The 19,726-nt window shown below is 45.0% G+C and overlaps 1 protein-coding gene across 5 annotated transcripts in view; it reads left to right on the plus strand.

Moving 5' to 3' along the window:
- The first annotated feature begins 773 nt into the window (after positions 1-773).
- Positions 774-19,726, plus strand: part of a1cf (apobec1 complementation factor) — a 60,472-nt gene continuing 41,519 nt past the window's right edge. The window contains exons 1-4 of one of the 5 annotated variants that reach the window (XM_072478939.1): positions 774-1,004; positions 7,887-8,032; positions 9,922-10,056; positions 16,747-16,877. In XM_072478939.1, coding sequence (XP_072335040.1) covers positions 7,934-8,032; positions 9,922-10,056; positions 16,747-16,877 — 365 coding nt within the window. In that variant the 5' untranslated portion in view covers positions 774-1,004; positions 7,887-7,933. The remainder of the gene's footprint in view (positions 1,005-7,886; positions 8,033-9,921; positions 10,057-16,746; positions 16,878-19,726) is intronic. The other 4 variants (XM_072478943.1, XM_072478940.1, XM_072478941.1 and 1 more) reach the window with 4 other exon arrangements.

Consider the following 19,726-nt stretch of genomic DNA (forward strand, 5'->3'; position numbering starts at 1 on the left):
TTACCAAAATCCAGGATCCCCTTCTCCACCTCAGTATTCGAGCACTGCAAGATATCACATCGTGATGCATTCTCAGCTTTAGCATGTTAAGGAACAAAGAGGAAATGGTTGGACATGATAATAGCCATTTATATACAACTGACACCAAATAATTATCAACACTGTGAAAAGTGAGAAATCCCAGATTATTACATGATTATGAAACTTGACCTGTTCTGTCCGTGTGCACCAGTGGGCCAGATGCACTTAACCCCTTGCCCCTCCACCCCCCACACACCACCACATCACTGCCCCCACTCATCCTGACTGATCCTGGACAGTGTGTCTGATGCTTCACCATGTGGAATGCTACAGAAGGTCCATCAATATTTTTGGGAAAGTTTTGCAGCCCTTCCTCCATGACATAGAAGGAGGGAGGATCTTCATTTACATAGCGCCTTCAAGGCATCAGGTGGCCCCAAAGTGCCTTTCAACCGCTGACGTACTTCTTAAAGTGGTAGTCCCTGTTGGTCATGGAGAAGTAAATGTAAGCATGTCCCGCCAGAACTCCTGTCCTATTCACCACCCGCAATGGGCAATGGGAAGCATGCCAAAGGCCAGAGGGAGGAAATTTAAAATGGAACGAACAGGCAAAACATTTTTTAAAAGTGGCTAACAGATCCCGGGAGGTCCCACACTTGTTGAGTGCCATGTGTGTTGACCAATATTTTAAAAAAGGGTTTTAAAGGGAACAGTCTCCTGCAAAGCTCAGCTCCCTCACAGCTTGACTCTCACTCTCGGCCTCTGTACAATAACCTTCCAGTTGCCAATCAAACCGAGCAAAGGCTGCCTGGCGGGGAGATAGAGCGAAGTTAAAGTTTAACCTGAGCCGATTGTTAAACAGCCGCCCGGCTGAACCTTTGGATTTTTGATATGATGACTGCAGAATAACATAGGTGACACGTCGCAAACCTGATCATAATCAAGGAGGACTTTTCCGGGCGCTGATCTCTGGAATTGCTCAGGTATTGCCTTATTTTTTTTCTTCCTTGGCGTCAATTCACAAGCTAGTTGTGTTGAGACAGGGGCGCAGGTAAGGTAGCTGGTGTGTGTGGAAGGAGCTGCTTTTATTTCTGCCTCTTGTTCAGGGGAGCAGGCTTGAGATTTTACAGTAGGAGGGTGGCCGGGGGCGGTAGGGACATTGCAAACTTAGCTGGAGCATTTGAGTGAAGTTTGAGAAGAGTATGAGTGAGCAAGAAAAGCGGTCATTGATTGATTTGGCGAAAACGCCCGAACAAGATTTCTTACAGCTAAACACCTGGAGTCATAGTAACACACACACACACACAGTATCAGGGAAAGCATCTTTAAAAATAACGTGTCAGCCTTCTGCTGCGTTGGCTTTCAAATCTACATTCAAATGTATTAAGCTGTTGCAAACTCCTCTACTAAGGCTGTGGTGCCCTTTTAACTATGTCGTACCGTGGCCCCCGTCACCATATGGGGTTTTAACTAAAGTCAACATGTCTGCAACAAGCCACCATCGATCTGCACAAGACAAACAGCCGAATCGTGTTATCTCGTGTGTGCAAACAGTAACCAGGCTTCTCCAGAGAGCTCTTTCGCTCTGGAGGTAAACGAGCTCCAGGGAACAGACCAAGTCAGCAGGAGTTTACCCAGTCAGCATAATCCAATCTTCTCAAGTACCTGTGCTGCGCTGGAAGGGAAGGAGAATGTCCAGCTCTGGGTAACATCAGCATGTGGCTGGTGTGTGTGTGGGTGCTGGGGTTAATTAATGTTAATACAATGTCTCTCATATTAAAATATAGGGGATGAGCAGCTTTAAGGCCATAAAGCAAAACAGGTCCAAATAATAGGGTCAGGAAGCAGTAATCCCCCTCAGTTGATAAGGCAAAGGGATATGTGTGAGGGGCAGTGATGTGATGTGTCCCTCATCAACCTGGAGATATTTTGCTAAATCCCGCCCTAATAAAATAAAGACTGCCAGTGAATGTTGTCCATATTAGGTGCAGAGACACAGGACATGTTTGCATGTGTTAACTCACTTCTGTTACTGACTTGAAGTAATGGACGGAGGTACATCATAAAGCATCGGTCAGCAAATATAATGGAGTACTTCATACGAGTTTTACTATCTTTACAACAATGAAAGTTTCTGATAAATATTGATAGCCATGGAGAGCTAATTTGTGCTGTTGTGGCTGAAGTGGTAGCACTGTTGCTTCACAGCACCAGGGTCCCAGGTTCGATTCCCGGCTTGGGTCACTGTCTGTGCGGAGTATGCACATTCTCCCCGTGTCTGCATGGGTTTCCTCCGGGTGTTCCGGTTTCCTCCCATAAGTCCCGAAAAACGTGCTTGTTAGATAATTTGGACATTCTGAATTCTCCCTCAGTGTACCCGAACAGGTGCCGAAATGTGGCGACTAGAGGCGTTTCACGGTAACTTCATTGCAGTGTTAATGTAAGCCTACTTGTGACAATAAAGATTATTATTATTAAGTAGTTATCACTTAGTCACATTTTAAATGTTTTTTGTTTGGATATTTATCAGTTCATTCATTGTGATGATAGACTTTGGCAGATATTCTTTGCCCCACACACTCTCTGTGGGGAAAAAACCTCAACCTTTGTTCCTTTGAAGATCATTTTAAGCCAGTGATGGGCAACCTAGGCTAGTGAGTGGGCCTTCTTCATCTCAGTGGGCCGCAAGATTGAAATTGGGCTGGTTCACAAACCAATACCCTTGAATAAGATGGAATACATGTAATACATGCCGAATATTGCATAACGAGCTATGGAAAATATTTAATCATTTATATATTAATAGAACTGTCATCAGCAGTAAAAGTGGTAAAAACAAAATAAATATTTACACTTGATTGGACACAGAGGGAGCGCACGGCTCTCACAGTCAATGTTGTGAGCAAGCAGCACGCACCTTGCTTCACTTGTCCTTGATTTATGTGCGTATCACTTTAGTTATACCGGGGGAAAAAAGCTACGGGGGTGGAAACCAGCGGAATGTGACAACCCTGAGCGAGGCTAACGGTCAACAAAATGTCTTGTGGGTGGTGCTCAGAACCCTAATGGGCTGCATGTGGCCCCTGGGCCATAGTTTGCCCACCACTGATCTAAACGGATCCTCTCTAGTTACAAAACCTACTGACCACAGAAAACTATTTTTCTGGTTACTTCATCAAAAGCTATCATTTTTAATGACTTTATCAATTCTCTTCTTAATCTTCCTTATCAATGAGAACAACCACAGTTTCTCTGACTTCTCCTCATAACTAAAACTACTCATCCCTCGTGTCACCTGTGTGAATCACGTCCGTATGAACTCAATCTCCTTGTAATTTTCCAGAAATAAGGAGACAAAGCCTGGCCTGATTGGCCTTTCCACAGGAAGTACATGTAGTTGCTTAGGAGTACACAGTATGAGTTTTGCTGAAAATAAGAGACCTGTTGTTGAAGCTTTTCATCTTGCACTCATCAGAACAGATGCAAGAATGCCAAATTTCAAAGGCAGCAACAATTTCATAGAATCATAGAATTTACAGTGCAGAAGGAGGCCATTCGGCCCATCGAGTCTGCACCAGCTCTTGGAAAGAGCACCCTACCCAAGGTTAACACCTCCACCCTATCCCCATAACCTAGTAACCCCACCCAACACTAAGGGCAATTTTGGACACTAAGGGCAATTTATCATGGCCAATCCACCTAACATGCACATCTTTGGACTGTGGGAGGAAACCGGCTGCATGGGAAAATGGTGCTGATTGATAGATTGCATGAGTTTGCAATGTGGCTCACTTACACTTGCTCGAAGTTACATATATTCATACATAGGGACATTTCCTCTGTAAGCAAAAGGAACATGTCCAGACATTGTGTCTTTTTGAATTAAACAAGAGCCTGGGGGGCAATAGTTCCCAGGTGCATTCTTCATGACAATGCCTAAAGCAAACAAAGCCAACCTGCCCACCAATCAGCACCCTTTTCTCATGCAGCATAAATTGTTGCTCCCTTTCAAATTTGGCATTCTTGCATCTGTCCGGATGAGTGCAAGACAAATAGTTTCAAAAGCTTGCCTCTTTATCCAGCAATGCTCAAGAACAACACGAATAACTGAAATGTCACAAGCAGACCTAATTGTCCTTTTGGCCTGGAATGTGGCAATGAAACTTCACTAATTACAAATCAGCACCAATTTTAGGCCCTGTGGTATAATATTGCAATGTTAGCCATGGTTCATTTGGTCATGCCTCTAAATCAGAGGTTGTGAGTTCAAGTCCACTTGAGGACTTGAAAACAAAAATATCTACGCTGACACACCAGTGCAGTGCAGTGCTGCATTGTCAGAGATTCTGTCTTTCATGTGAGATAATAAACTGTGGCCTGTCTGCCCTCTCAGGTGGATGTAAAACATCTCATGGCATTATTTTGAAGAAGAGTAGTGGAGTTCTCCCCAGTGCCGGGACCTTAATCAACATCACAAAAAGCAGACAATCCAGCCATTATCACATTAGTGTTTATTCAAGCTTATTGTATGCAAGTTGACTGTTGCACTCCTTCATTACAATGGTGATTGTACTTCAAAAAGTACTTCATTGGCTGTTGTGATGTTGCAGGCCGCTGGGTGATTGGCAGGGTGGAGTTCACTCAGTTCAACAGCTCACATACAGTTGTCAAAATTCCAAAAACTGAACCTCTTTTTAAATGTCTTCAGATACTCAACAAAACAGGAAAGAAAGTAAATAAACACCTAGCTCTTCTTTAGCCTAACTTTACACACAGTGGGCGTCATTCTCCGACCCCCCGCCGGGTCGGAGAATGGCCGTTGGCCGCCGTGAATCCCGCCCCCGCCCCCGCCGAAGTCTCCGCTCCCGGAGATTGGGCGGGGGCGGGAATCCAGCCGCGCCGGTTGGCGGGACCCCCCGCTGGATTCTCCGGCCCGGATGGGCCGAAGTCCCGCCCAGGAATTGCCTGTCCCGCCGACGTAAATCAAACCTGGTATTTACCGGCGGGACCAGGCGGCGTGGGCGGGCTCCGGGGTCCTGGGGGGGGGCGCGGGGCGATCTGACCCCGGGGGGTGCCCCCACGGTGGCCTGGTCCGCGATCGGGGCCCACCGATCCGCGGGCGGGCCTGTGCCGTGGGGGCACTCTTTCCCTTCCGCCTCCGCTACGGCCTCCACCATGGCGGAGGCGGAAGAGACTCTCCCCACTGCGCATGCGCGGGAAACTTTCAGCGGCCGCTGACGCTCCCGCGCATGCGCCGCATTTCCGCGCCAGCTGGAGGGGCAACAAACGCCATTTCCGCCAGCTGGCGGGGCGGAAATCCCTCCGGCGTCGGCCTAGCCCCTCAATGTTGGGGCTAGGCCGCCAAAGATGCGGAGACTTCCGCACCTTTGGGCCGGCGCGATGCCAGTCTGATTGGCGCCGGCTTTGGCGCCAGTCGGCGGGCATCCCGCCGTTGGGGGAGAATTTCGCCCAGTATATTTGTATTTAAACATAAACGGCTAATCCGTTTCCCCGGGAAAACTCGACACAGTATATAAAAGCGACAGACAGATTACCAGTACGGGTTCTCATGCTGACCAATGTTCATTCTAAATCAGGGTTTTTGTCGATTCCGAGGTCCGCACCAAACACACAAAATGCACACAGCAAATTCTTCACTCTCCAAAAACTAACTCTTTGCATTTGCTGAGTTGGCTTTTCCCCTAGCAGGGCTCAGTGCTCTGCTCATATAGCCTATCAAGGCTACACTGATCCCTGATAGGGATTTTCCATCAGTCTGCCATGTGACTTCCAGGATGACTTTGTGTGGCCATCTTAATAGGGGGAAACTCTGTCAAGAAACCTGAGAATCTATTGAGAAAAGTACGGTCCTTCCATACACAGCCCCTGGTGAAACCACACTGCAAAGTACTTTGAAGTGTCCAGCGATCATGAAAGTTGCTATATGAATGCAAGTCTTTGCTTTCTAAATTTTGTGAGCACATTTATAAAAAACATGGGCTACACATAGTCGGTAAGATTCAATAGATCCCACAAATGATAGAATTAGATAGATTTATGCAGGAACAACCATGTGTGCATAGGCATTGGTTATTTACATGGAGTTCCTGTCCGTACATAGTAAGTACCTGTTCCTGAGAAGGTCAATGGTATCCTTAAAAGAACAAAAGGACAGCACGGTATGAACAGCAACTTTGATTAACTTTGTTCAGGGAATTCCTTACTCAATGCAGCTATGCAGCCAGGTCTCAGATCAGCAACTGACAGCTGAGACATTGATTGACTTTGTCTTGCTGTAAAGTGCAATGCTTGCCTAAAATCATAAGTGATGGAACAACAGCATCCAACATAAAAACGATGTCATCCACAAATGATTTATTTCATGGTATCAGGTGTAAAAGTGTCAACTGTAGGGAGCTAACATTTCTTGCTTTCAATATCAATTTAATGCCCACATCTCCCTGTTGCAATAGTGCCTGTGAAAGGCAGAGGAATAAAATGGGAGACAATACAAGGGAAATTGGCTTCTAATGTGAGCGTTAACTAAACTAAACTCATAGGTGAGCATGCTGGCTTGAGATCACTCCACTGTTGTACGTTGATGAGAGTTAAAGTGTGTTGTGCTTCTGAAGTCACCAACTTCTGCTTAATTATCTTTTTTTTAAAATGTTACTGCAATCAAAATGATCTGAAATACAAGCTTCCTTTTATTGGTTTGTCAATCTGAAATATTATCCCATTTCATCCATATTGCCTCCAAAATTCGGGGCAGAATTTTACGGGTTTGAGGCTGCACATTTGCGGGTGGCACAGAATTCCTTGAGTGGCCTTTGCGCCAACCTCACACCCACCCAGCTGTCTGTAACTTTCTGAGGAACGTTCATTGCCTAAGGTGACCAATTCATACCACTTAAGGGTAGCTTCCCATCCAGTCTCAATTTTGAGGCCTGCAGGGAAGGTTTATGGGTGGGAGGGGTGATGCCAAGCAGGTCATCCTGCTCAGAACTCGGGTGGAAGCGGGATGAGCCTTCATTACTGACCCCCTTTCAAGTTCTGGCGCAAATGTTCCCTCCCCAACTGTCCTTCAAATTATCCCCTCAGCCCCCTCCCAAGATCTCCCCGCGAGTCCTCGGACCTTCCTGTCTCCTGTAGGCCCTGCACTTTGATTTGGGGAGACTGCCTGCAGTCCCAGCAGTGACCACTGCTCCCGGTGGCAGCTGCTGAGATCGCAGAGCTGCCGGCCACTTGGATTCGCCAGCAGCTCTCTGAGACAGAGCTTCTGCCTGCGTGAGGGATGGAAGTCTCACCTCTGGCCCATTAACATTTCTGGTAGGGTTAACTGTCTGTGGGGCAGCCAGGATCCTGCCAACTTCTCCGGTGATTCGGGAAACTCCACCATTGGAAAATTTTTGCCTGGGTGCCATATATATGAGAGAGTTACTAATAAAGCTAACAGAATTCATGAGGAAGCTCTTTAGCCAGAGAGTGGTGTGAATGTGGAACTTCTGCCACACAGATTGAGATGAGTCACATTAATGCCTTGAAGGTAGATAGACACTTGAGAGAGACTGGAATAGCAGAAAATTTAATAGAGTGAGATAGAGTGAGCTGAAGCAAGGCTGTAGGAGGTTCGAATGGAGCATAAACCGTGACCTAGACCAATTGGGCTGAATGGCTCTTGCTATGCAGTAACTGCTCTGTAATTCTATGTAATTTTATGTAATTCTATAATTTAGGTGATGTCTGTCACTTATCGATACAATTGCAGATTAATGGCAATATTTTTAGAGAGCTTGAAAAGAAACGCACCAAACATTTTAATGTAATTTGACTTAAATACGTGTTGAATTTGGATTTGATTTCAGTGAGCACCTCTAATTATCCTGATTTATTTTGCTGATAATCACACACAATGGAATCAAATCAAAAAAACGGGGATGGATTGACCGGAACTCAAAAAGAGGCAACTTTACGTGCATTGATTCAGCGCACAGGATATAGCTTGGTACAGGTAGGAGTTCAAAAACACCAGGACAAAAGAATTGCATTGAATTTTTTTTAACTAGACCACTTCTCATTGGTGCATAAGAACTCAAGAATAAATACAAGCCCTTGAGCCCCTTGAGCATATTTTGCCATTAATTTATATCATGGCGAATCAGGGTCTCAACCCTATTTACCTGCCTTATCTTCATGTCCATTGATGTCCTTGCCGAACAAAAATTGATCTCTCAGTATTAACAGCTCCAATTGTGCTGGGAGAAGAACGTTCCCGGTTTTTCCAGGTACACCGTCTCAAAGCTAGCTCTTCGAAAACTGACAATGTCTTGAAAACAGGATATTATTTTCACCTGCCATGCAAGAATTTTTGTTTTTATTAGATGAGTAAAATGATCCACTGGCTTGCTGAACTAGTTGCTGCATCGGCATTGTGGCATGCAAACTAGTTATCGGCTTCACCCCTCTGCTTTCTCCTGTGCTCCAAGTGGTCTGAGTGACCCTTGACCTGGCCCAGCTCAAACTGCCCAACCCGAAAGCTAGCACACTCCGAAATCTGGCACGGATCCGGCCCCAAGGTTGCCAGTTTTGAGATACTGTACCTGTAGGACTCCGTGGTTCGGAATTTCCGGCCCTTCCAGCCAGGATCTTCCGTTCCTGCTGAAGGTGACACCCCCCCCCCCCCCCCCCCCTCCCCCCGCCTCCATAGCAGATTCCCTGCTGGCGGATCAGATGAACCATGCAAACCGCTGTAGACATCGGTGGGACCGGGCGATCCTGTTGTCAGCCAATGAAGATCAACCTTTGCCATCGGAAAACACACCATGGGGGAAGGGCAGAAATTCCCACCCTGTGTGTGAAAAAGCATTTCCTGATTTCACTCTGAATGGTCGAGCTCAAATATAATGATTATATCCAAACTTGATTCAATAGCCTGCATCATTAAATATGAACAGCCTATCATTTGTAAATGTTATTTCTGGAAAAATTGTACACCGGCAAGTTTGATCCACCTTCAATAATCATGGTCCGAAGCTAATTGACCCATGTGGTCCCATTTATTTTGCTTAAACAAATTTCTGGATTTACCCCTACGATAACTGATACTGATATGCTGAGGAGGACATGTTGAGTGAAGTAGAATTTACAGCAATTCAGAATATGACAGGGATCTGTTTTGATTTACCCTGATATTTTTCTTCCATCATTTTAACATTCGATCTGTCGAAGCCAGAACAAGTTGTTTATGAGGAATTAATGTTTCAAACAGAGTGGCCGAAACTTGAAGGAGGAAGATTAGATTGAAAATTTCCTTCTTGACCTAATTGCTAGAATGAAATGCATCAAGTGTACAAGCCTCAGTAATTGGCGTTTATTCGAGTATATTAAAAACAGTTTAAAATCTCAGATTTTCTTTTTCAGTGCCAAAAAGCAGGAGAAAATTTGAGGGGAAATATTGGACCCTCAAATCACATATTGCTGACCCAATAATAGATCAAATCAGAACAGGAAGCAGATTTGATTATATTGGTGACAAACATAAACAACTGCTGTAAATGTGCTTTTTTTGTCCCCACACTTTGAGATTTTAGAAAGTTTGATATTTGTGACAAAATGTGAAAGAAATCACACTGAGGTGACACTTAGAATTAAGAAATAAAAGCCTGCTATCAAACTTAATTTCCTTTCACCCTATTATATCATTTCTACCTTGTGGCTTCATTATATGTTACTGAATTAAATGCTCTCTTTAGTCTTCTGGCTGTAAATATCCATCCGTTCATCATATTGAAGCCATCTCCATGAGTCCTGGGACCTCTCTGTAATTAATATTTATAGAAAACTTATTTTTTATTCAAAAATCTGAACATGTGACTACCTGATCTCTCTCTCTCATTGCAGGAAAATGGACAAAGAAAATATGGGGGTCCCCCTCCAGAATGGGAAGGTCCAACTCCTGAGAGAGGCTGCGAAATTTTCATTGGCAAATTACCGCGGGATCTTTACGAAGATGAACTCGTACCAGTTTTGGAAAAAGTAATGCTTTATATCTGCTTTTTTAAACTACTCTGTGTATATTTGATTTGAAACAACAAGGATCTTCTTACAAATAACCAAAGAAAGCTTGAAAAGTCAGAGATCTGGGACGAGATTTTAACTCGCTCGGAATCCATTCACTTGAATGCAATTATCTGGAATTCAAATATTTTTCATCAATGGATTGTTTTTTCAAGATTAAATTTAAAAATAAAATTAGGTCAGGCATTATCTTCTTTCAAATTACTGTTCAATTGCCTATACAAAGGTACATTTTTGTACCTTTTCCAATGTTCACTGTCCCCTGCTTTAAGTCTTTCAGGTCTCCATCAACTTTCCTTGGTTTAATTATTAATAGTAAATTAGAGGGGATTTCCAATTTTAATGTTTCCTTCCTGTACAAGTACAGGTAAAATCATAAGTTCATGCTAGGGGGAATCCCTGCTGAGATCTTTTTTCCAAATTCCTAGCTTTCCTCCTCTAAGTCCACATTGTGAAGAAACATTGGGTGGAATATTCCCCCAAAATGGTGAAGTGTCGGGTTCAGTCAAAAAAAACGGCGTGTTTGAGAAACTGGCCGGTTTCCCGATTAGATCTTCCCACACTTTGCCAATTTTTTGAAGGGGGTCGTGTTTTGCCCGTCATTGGGAGGGGCAGTGCCTAATCATGCCAGCAAGCCTAAACCACCGTCGGGAAACCGCGGGCATTGGTGATCGGCTGGCGAAGCGGAGGATCCTGCCAACGGAGAATCCTGCAGAGATTCTTTTTTTAAAAATAATTTTATTGAACATTATATATACAAAACAAATACCCCAAAAGAACCCCCCCCCACCCCTCTTCCCCACTCCCCCCCCCCACCTCACACCCACTCCAACATCTGATGCTGACCAATTCCTTGAAAGTCATGGCAAATGGCTGCCACCTTATATAATAAAGATAGATTCTTAATCAGTAAGGGAATCAAGGGTTACAGGAAAAAGGCAGGAAAATGGACGTGAGGAATGTCGGATCAGCCATGATCCTATTGAATGGCGGAGCAGGCTGGAGGGCCGAATGGACTACTCCTGTTCTTTATTCTTATGGTCTTTATCTTGACCCTCCCCTTTTTGTCTTTTGATTCCCTTAGCTTGCCCCAACACAACCCCACCCCTCCCAACATGGCCACCTTCCCCTTGTTGTTCAGTTTTGCTTTCACTGAGCACTGACCTTTGTTCTCCGAATGACACATTCTGCTATCTTACCTTTATGCCACTTTTAACACTCTTCAGTCCTTACTAGCACCATTAACACCCTCTTTGTCTTGTGTTCATGACATCTTTGTCAAGTTCTCTGTAGCTCCGACCTAAACCAGAATTTCTGTTAATTGAATATTCATTGGTCATCAATAGCAACCAAAATCTCAATAGGTTAAACCGTAAGATTTTAGAACAGAATTAGGCCATTCAGCCCATCAAGTCTGATCCACCATTCCATCATGGCTGATATGTTCCTCATCCCCATTCTCATGCCTTATCCCCATAACCCCTGATCCCCTTAATAATCAAGAAATCACCTTATTACTCAAAAACACCAGATTATGCTTGAGGTGCTGTTACCTACAAGGCTGCAGACCAAGAGCTGGAAGGTGGAATTAGACAGAATAGTTCTTTCTTACAACATAAGAACATATGAACTATGAGCAGTAGCAGGCAATTTAGCCTCTTGAGCCTCATCCACCGCTTCATACGATCATGGCCTCAGCTCCTCCATTCTGCCCAATCTCTGTAACCCATTACTAATTAAAAATCTGTCCAACTCCTCCTTCAATTTACTCACTGTCCCAGCATCCACCACACTTTGGCGCAGCGACTTCCACAGATTCACAACCATTTGGGAGAAGTAGTTTCTCCTCACCTCTGTTTTAAATTTGCTACTCCTTATCTTGAGACTATGACCTCTCCTTCTAGAATGCCCCACAAGAGGAATAAGGTAAATGAGTTGATGGCGCAAATCATTGTGAATGACTATGGTTTAATGCCACTACTGAAACATTGTTAAAGGATGGTCACAGCTGAGAGTTAAATATCCAAGGATATCAAACTATTCGGAAGGACAGAGTGGATGGTAAGGGAGGTGGTGTAGTTCTATTATTTAAGGATGACATCCGGGCAATAGTAAGGGATGACATCGGTGCTATGGAGGATAAGGTTGAATCCATTTGGGTGGAAATCAGGAATAGTAAGGCGAAAAAGTCACTGATAGGAGTAGTCCATAGGCCATCAAATAGTAACATTATAGTGGGGCAGGCAATAAACAAAGAAATAACGGATGCATGTAGAAATGGTACAGCAGTTATCATGGGGGATTGTAATCTACACGTCGATTGGTTTAACCAGGCCGGTCAAGGCAGCCTTGAGGAGGAGTTTACAGAATGTATCCGCGATAGTTTCCTAGAACAGTATGTAATGGAACCTACGAGGGAACAAGCGGTCCTAGATCTGGTCCTGTGTAATGAGACAGGATTGATTCATGATCTCATATTAGGGATCCTCTCGGAAGGAGCGATCACAATATGGTGGAATTTAAAATACAGATGGAGGGTGAGAAGGTAAAATCAAACACTAGTGTTTTGTGCTAAACAAAGGAGATTACAATGGGATGAGAGAAGAACTAGCTAAGGTAGACTGGGAGCAAAGACTTTATGGTGAAACAGTTGAGGAACAGTGGAGAACCTTCCAAGCAATTTTTCACAGTGCTCAGCAAAGGTTTATACCAACAAAAAGGAAGGACGGTAGAAAGAGGGAAAATCGACCGTGGATATCTAAGGAAATAAGGGAGAGTATCAAATTGAAGGAAAAAGCATACAAAGTGGCAAAGATTAGTGGGAGGCTGGAGGACTGGAAAATCTTTAGCATGCAACAGAATGCTACTAAAAAAGCTATAAAGAAGAGTAAGATAGATAATGAGAGTAAACCTGCTCAGAATATAAAAACAGATAGTAAAAGTTTCTACAAATATATAAAACAAAACAGAGTGGCTAAGGTAAATATTGGTCCTTTAGAGGATGAGAAGGGAGATTTAATAATGGGAGATGAGGAAATGGCTGAGGAACTGAACAGGTTTTTTGGGTCGGTCTTCACAGTGGAAGACACAAATAACATGCCAGTGACTGATAGAAATGAGGCTACGACAGGTGAGGACCTTGAGAGGATTGTTATCACTAAGGAGGTAGTGATGGGCAAGCTAATGGGACTAAAGGTAGACAAGTCTCCTGGTCCTGATGGAATGCATCCCAGAGTGCTAAAAAGATGGCTAGGGAAATTGCAAATGCACTCGTCATAATTTACCAAAATTCACTAGACTCTGGGGTGGTCCCGGCGGATTGGAAATTAGCATACGTGACACTACTGTTTAAAAAAGGAGGTAGGCAGAAAGCAGGTAATTATAGACCAGTGAGCTTAACTTCGGTCATAGGGAAGATGCTGGAATCTATCATCAAGGAAGAAATAGCGAGGCATCTGGATGGAAATTGTCCCATTGGGCAGACGCAGCATGGGTTCATAAAGGGCAGGTCGTGCCTAACTAATTTAGTGGAATTGTTTGAGGACATTACCAGTGCGGTAGATAACGGAGAGCCAATGGATGTGGTATATCTGGATTTCCAGAAAGCCTTTGACAAGGTGCCACACAATAGGTTGCTGCATAACATAAAGATGTATGGCATTAAGGGGAAAGTAGTAGCATGGATAGAGGATTGGTTAATTAATAGAAAGCAAAGAGTGGGGATTAATAGGTGTCCCTCAGGGATCAGTATTGGGCCCACAATTGTTCACAATTTGCAGAGATGATTTGGAGTTGGGGACCAAGGGCAATGTGTCCAAGTTTGCAGACGACACTAAGATGAGTGGTAAAGCAAAAAGTGCAGAGAGTACTGGAAGTCTGCAGAGGGATTTGGATAGGCTAAGTGAATGGGCTAGGGTCTGGCAGATGGAATACAATATTGACAAATGTGAGGTTATCCATTTTGGTAGGAATAACAGCAAAAGGGCTTACTATTTAAATGATAAAATATTAAATTGCTGTACAGAGAGACCTGGGTGTGCTAGTTCATGAGTTGCAAAAAGTTGGTTTACAGGTGCAACAGGTGATTAAGAAGGCAAATGGAATTTTGTCCTTCGTTGCTGGAGGGATGGAGTTTAAGACTAGGGAGGTTCTGCTGCAATTGTATAAGGTGTTAGTGAGGCCACACCTGGAGTAGTGTTCAGTTTTGGTCTCCTTACTTGAGAAAGGACGTTCTGGCACTGGAGGGTGTGCAGAGGAGATTCACTAGGTTAATCCCAGAGCTGAAGGGGTTGGATTACGAGGAGATGTTGAGTAGACTGGGACTGTACTCGTTGGAATTTAGAAGGATGAGGGGGGATCTTATTGAAACATATAAAATTATGAAGGGAATAGATAGGATAGATGCGGGCAGGTTGTTTCCACTGGCAGGTGAAAGCAGAACTAGGGGGCATAGCCTCAAAGTAAGGGTAAGTACATTTAGGACTGAGTTTAGGAGGGACGTCTTCACCCAAAGGGTTGTGATTCTATGGAATTCCTTGCCCAGTGAAGCAATAGAGGCTCCTTCATTAAATGTTTTTAAGATAAAGATAGATTGTTTTTTGAAGAATAAAGGGATTAAGGGTTATGGTGTTCGGGCCGGAAAGTGGCGCTGAATCCACAAAAGATCAGCCATGATCTCATTGAATGGTGGAGCAGGCTCAAGGGGCCAGATGGCCCACTCCTGCTCCTAGTTCTTATGTTCTTATGTTCCAAGAGGAAGCATCCATTCGACGTCTACTTTAACCACACCGTTTATCATCTTGTCTACCTTAATTTGAACTCCGCTCATTCTTCTAAATTCCAGAGAGTATCGACCTAAACTGTTCAATCTCTCTTCATAAGCCAACCCCCTGATCTCTGGAATCAATCTAGTGAACCTCCAATGAACTGCCTCCAATGCCCCTACATCTTGCCTCAAATAAGGGGACCAAACTGTGCACAATACTCCAGGTGTGGTCTCACCAATGCCTTGTAGAGTTGCAACAACATTTCCTCACTTTTGTACTATTGGTGGCTGTGGATTTGTTATTTTGACACATGACGCCAGTTGCTGGTGGTATGTTCTTTCCTAGCAAGGCAAACTGCAATGTCCCGCATTATTCTATCATTCTAGCAGATACAGTGAAGGCCGCATGGGCAGCTCATGGCCACCTTCAATAATTGTACACAGCTCCTATAGACTGAGTTATATAGGCCGGGATTCTCCGAGCCCGCGTCGGGTCGGAGAATCGGCGGGGACGCGGGAAATTCCCGCCACGCCGCACCAACGCCGGGACGCGATTCTCCAGTGGTTTACATATGGTCCCACCCCGCAGGACCTCGGCGTTCTGGCTACAGGGCCGTCCTGGTGGGGGGGTGGGGGAATCCGACTCCGGGGGGGGGGGGGGGGGGGCCTCCACGGTGGCCAGGCCCACGATCGGGGGCTACCAATCGGCGGGCGCGCTCATTCCGGGGGGGGCCTATATTTCTCCACACCAGGCCCCTGTAGGGCTCCGCCATGTTGCCCGGGGGCCGGCGCAGAGACGGCAACCATGCGCATGCGCCGTTGCGGAGACGGCCGTGGCGCGCATGCGCGGACCTGTGTCGGCCGTGGCGAGCATGCGCGGACCGGCTGTGTCGGGCCGGCTTTTGGCGCCGGAGGAAGAGGAGAATGACTGGGCCTGGAGGCCAGTTGACGCCGGGTCGTTCGCGTCGGTTTTGACGCCGGCGTCAACACTTGGCCGGGATTTTGGAGAATCCCGGCCCTAGTCTGTCACAAGGGTGTACCTTTCTATGCACTAATTGTGGTCAAAGAGCTGAGTGAAAGCAGTAAGTGGATTCAGGAGGGCTGACATTGCCCAGCACCTGTCTGACAGTGATAGCCTGACAGGCTTGACTCCCACAGGAAGTGGGCGTCAAAGAACATCCCTTGTCGTGTACTAGTAATAGGCTTCAGAGTGTGACTATTTTGACATTAGCACAACAAATTAGATGGTCATTTATTTCCTTGCTATTTGTTTTGGACATTGCTGTGCACAAAATGCCTGCTTGTTTTTGCCTGCAAACCAACTGCAGTAAATAACATTTAAAAATTGTGACGCTATTCAAGAAAGAAAGAACATGCATACATATAACATTTTTCATGACCTCAGAATGTCGCAAGCGCTTTACCCGAACAAATACATTCTGATCTGCAGACCAAAGTTTTTTGACCCTCCCCTCCGGCGGAATCTTCGAGTCCCGCCAACGGCGCGTTCCCTGGTGCAGACGGTGCGGGGCATGCAATGTAGGTATCGGCAGGACCGGACAATCTTGCCGCCAGCCAATGACAGGTTACCTTTGCCACTGGAAAATACGGCATGGGGGGGGCAGCTGGAAAATCCCACCCATGTTCACTGTTGCAATTTAGGAAACGTGGCAACCAATTTGTAACCAAGAAGCTCCCACAAGCAGGTCAATAGCCAGATAATTTACTTTGGTGATGTTGATTGAAGAATAAATATTAGCCAAGGCGGAAGAGCAAAAAGTTGAAACTTCTAATTTATTCTGCCCAATTAGCTTATGCTGCCTGTGTTAGGAATGACTAGCCTGAATACAAATAGCTCATAATTTTCTTGCTTCCTCCCTCAGATCGGAAAAATATACGAATTACGGATGATGATGGACTTTAATGGCAATAATAGAGGATATGCCTTTGTATTGTTTACCAGTAGACAAGATGCCAAGAATGCAATTAAACAACTTAATAATTATGAAATAAGGTTAGTTAATGACGCAGCTGAAATATACAAGCATGGTGTCAAGCAGTGCCTTGAATTTAAGAGTTACATAACACATACCAGCCATCTCTTGTGTTTACTGAAGCTTTAGTAAATGTGTCATAAAGCAAACATGATGTGGATGAACGAACATTACAGGTACTCATATTACAGTAGCGTTTGCTACACCTCACATTGGGTAGCAAATGGCACCCAATCAACTCACCAGAACATAGAACATAGAACATAGAACAGTACAGCACAGTACAGGCCCTTCAGCCCACAATGTTGTGCTGACCATTTATCCTAATCTAAGATCAACCTAACCTACATCCCTTCAATTTACTGCTGTCCATGTGCCTGTCTAAGAGTCGCTTAAATGTCCCTAATGGCTCTGACTCCACCACCTCCACTGGCAGTGCATTCCACACACCCACCACTCTCTGTGTAAAGAACCTACCTCTGACATCTCCCCTATACCTTCCTCCAATCACCTTAAAGTTTTATCCCCTTGTGACAGCCATTTCCACCCTGGGGAAAAGTCTCTGGCTATCCACTCTATTCATGCCTCTCATCACCTTGTACACCTCTATCAAGTCACCTCTCTGCCTTCTTCGCTTCAGTGAGAAAAGCCCTAGCTCCCTCAACCCTTCTTCGTAAGACATGCCCAATCCAGACAGCATCCTGGTAAATCTCCTCTGTACCCTCTCCAAAACATCCACATCCTTCCTATAATGAGGCAACCAGAACTGGACACAATATTCCAAGTGTGGTCTAACTAGGGTATTACAAAGCTGCAGCAAAACCTTGCGGCTCTTAAACTCAATCCCCCTGTTAATGAAAGCCAACACACCTACACCTTCTTAACAACCCTATCAACCTGGGTGGCAACTTTGAGGGATCTATGTACGTGGACCCCAAGATCCCTCTGTTCCTCCACACTTCCAAGAATCCTGCCTTTAACCCTGTATTCAGCATTCAAATTCGACCTTCCAAAATGAATCACTTCACATTTATCAAGATTGAACTCCATCTGCCACTTCTCAGCCCAGCTCTGCATCCTGTCAATGTCCTGTTGTAACCTGTCAATGTCCTGTTGTAACCTGCAACAACCATCAACACTATATAACTCCCCCAACCTTCGTGTCATCGGCAAACTTACTAACCCACCCTTCCACTTCCTCATCCAAGTCATATATAAAAACCACAAAGAGCAGAGGTCCCAGAACAGCCTTGCGGCCCACCACTGGTCACCGACCTCCAGGCGGAATATTTTCCATCCACTACCACTCACTGTCTTCTTTTGGCCAGCCAATTCTGTATCCAGACAGCCAAATTTCTCTGCATCCCATGCCCCCTAACTTTCTGAATGAGCCTACCATGGGGAACCTTATCAAATGCCTTACTGAAATCCATATACACCACATCCACTGCCCGACCTTCATCAATGTGTCTCGTCACATCCTCAGAGAATTCAATGAGGCTTGTGAGGCATGACCTGCCCCTCACAAAGCCATGCTAACTATCTTTAATCAAACTATGTTTTTCTAAATAATCATAAATCCTATCTCTCAGAATCATTTCCAATATTTAGCTCACCACAGTTGTAAGACTGATGGGTCTGTAATTCCCAGGGATTTCCTTATTCCCTTTCTTGAACAGGGGAACAATATTCGCCTCCCTCCAATCATCTGGTACTACTCCAGTGGAGAGTGAGGATGCAAAGATCATTGCCAATGGTGCAGCAATCTCCTCCCTCGCTTCCCATAGTAACCTTGGGTATATCCCATCAGGCCCAGAGGACTTATCTATCCTGATGCTTTTCAAAATTTCCAGCACATCCTCCTTCTTAATATCAACCTGTTCAAGTCTATTAACCTGGTTCACACTGTTCTCATGAACAACAAGGTCCCTCTATCGTGAATACTGAAGCAAAATATTCATTTAAGGCCTCCCCCATCTCCTCAGACTCTAGGCACAAGTTCCCTCCTCTATCCCTGATCAGCCCTACTCTCACTCTGATCATCCTCTTATTTCTCACATAAGTGTAGAACGCCTTGGGGTTTTCCCTAATCCTTCCCACCAGGGCTTTTTCATGCCACCTTCTAGCTCTCCTCAGTCCATTTTCGAGTTCCTTCCTGGCTACCTTGTCACCCTCTAGAGCCGAGTCAGATCCTTGCTGCCTCAACCTTACGTAAGCTTCCTTCTTCCTCTTGACTAGAAGTTCCACTTTTCTTGTCACCCAAGGCTCCTTCACCTTACCATTCCTTCCTCATCTCAGTGGGACAAAACTAACCAGCACTCGCAGCAAGTGCCCCTTAAACAACCCCCCATTACTGTTGTGCATTTCGCCAAGAACAATTGTTCCCACTTTATGCTCCTCAGCTCCTGTCTAATAGCAATATAATTTCCCCTTTCCCAATTAAATACCTTCCCATACCATCTGTTCCTATCCCTCTCCATGACTACGGTAAAGGTCAAGGAGTTGTGGTCACTTTCACAGAAATGCTCTCCCACCGAGACATCTGACACCTGGCCTGATTCGTTGCCGAGCACCAAGTGCAATTTGGCTTCCCCCCTATTCGGCCTATTTACATATTGAGTCAGGAATCCTTCCTGTACACACCTGTCAAAATCTGCTCCATCCAAACCTGTTTAGCACAGGGCTAAATCGCTGGCTTTGAAAGCAGACCAAGGCAGGCCAGCAGCACGGTTCGATTCCCGTAACAGCCTCCCCGAACAGGCGCCGGAATGTGGCGACTAGGGGCTTTTCACAGTAACTTCATTTGAAGCCTACTTGTGACAATAAGCGATTTTCATTTCATTTCATTCATTTGCACTAAGGAGATTCC

Source organism: Scyliorhinus torazame, chromosome 16 (genome assembly GCF_047496885.1).
Source record: "Scyliorhinus torazame isolate Kashiwa2021f chromosome 16, sScyTor2.1, whole genome shotgun sequence".
Taxonomy (NCBI): domain Eukaryota; kingdom Metazoa; phylum Chordata; class Chondrichthyes; order Carcharhiniformes; family Scyliorhinidae; genus Scyliorhinus; species Scyliorhinus torazame.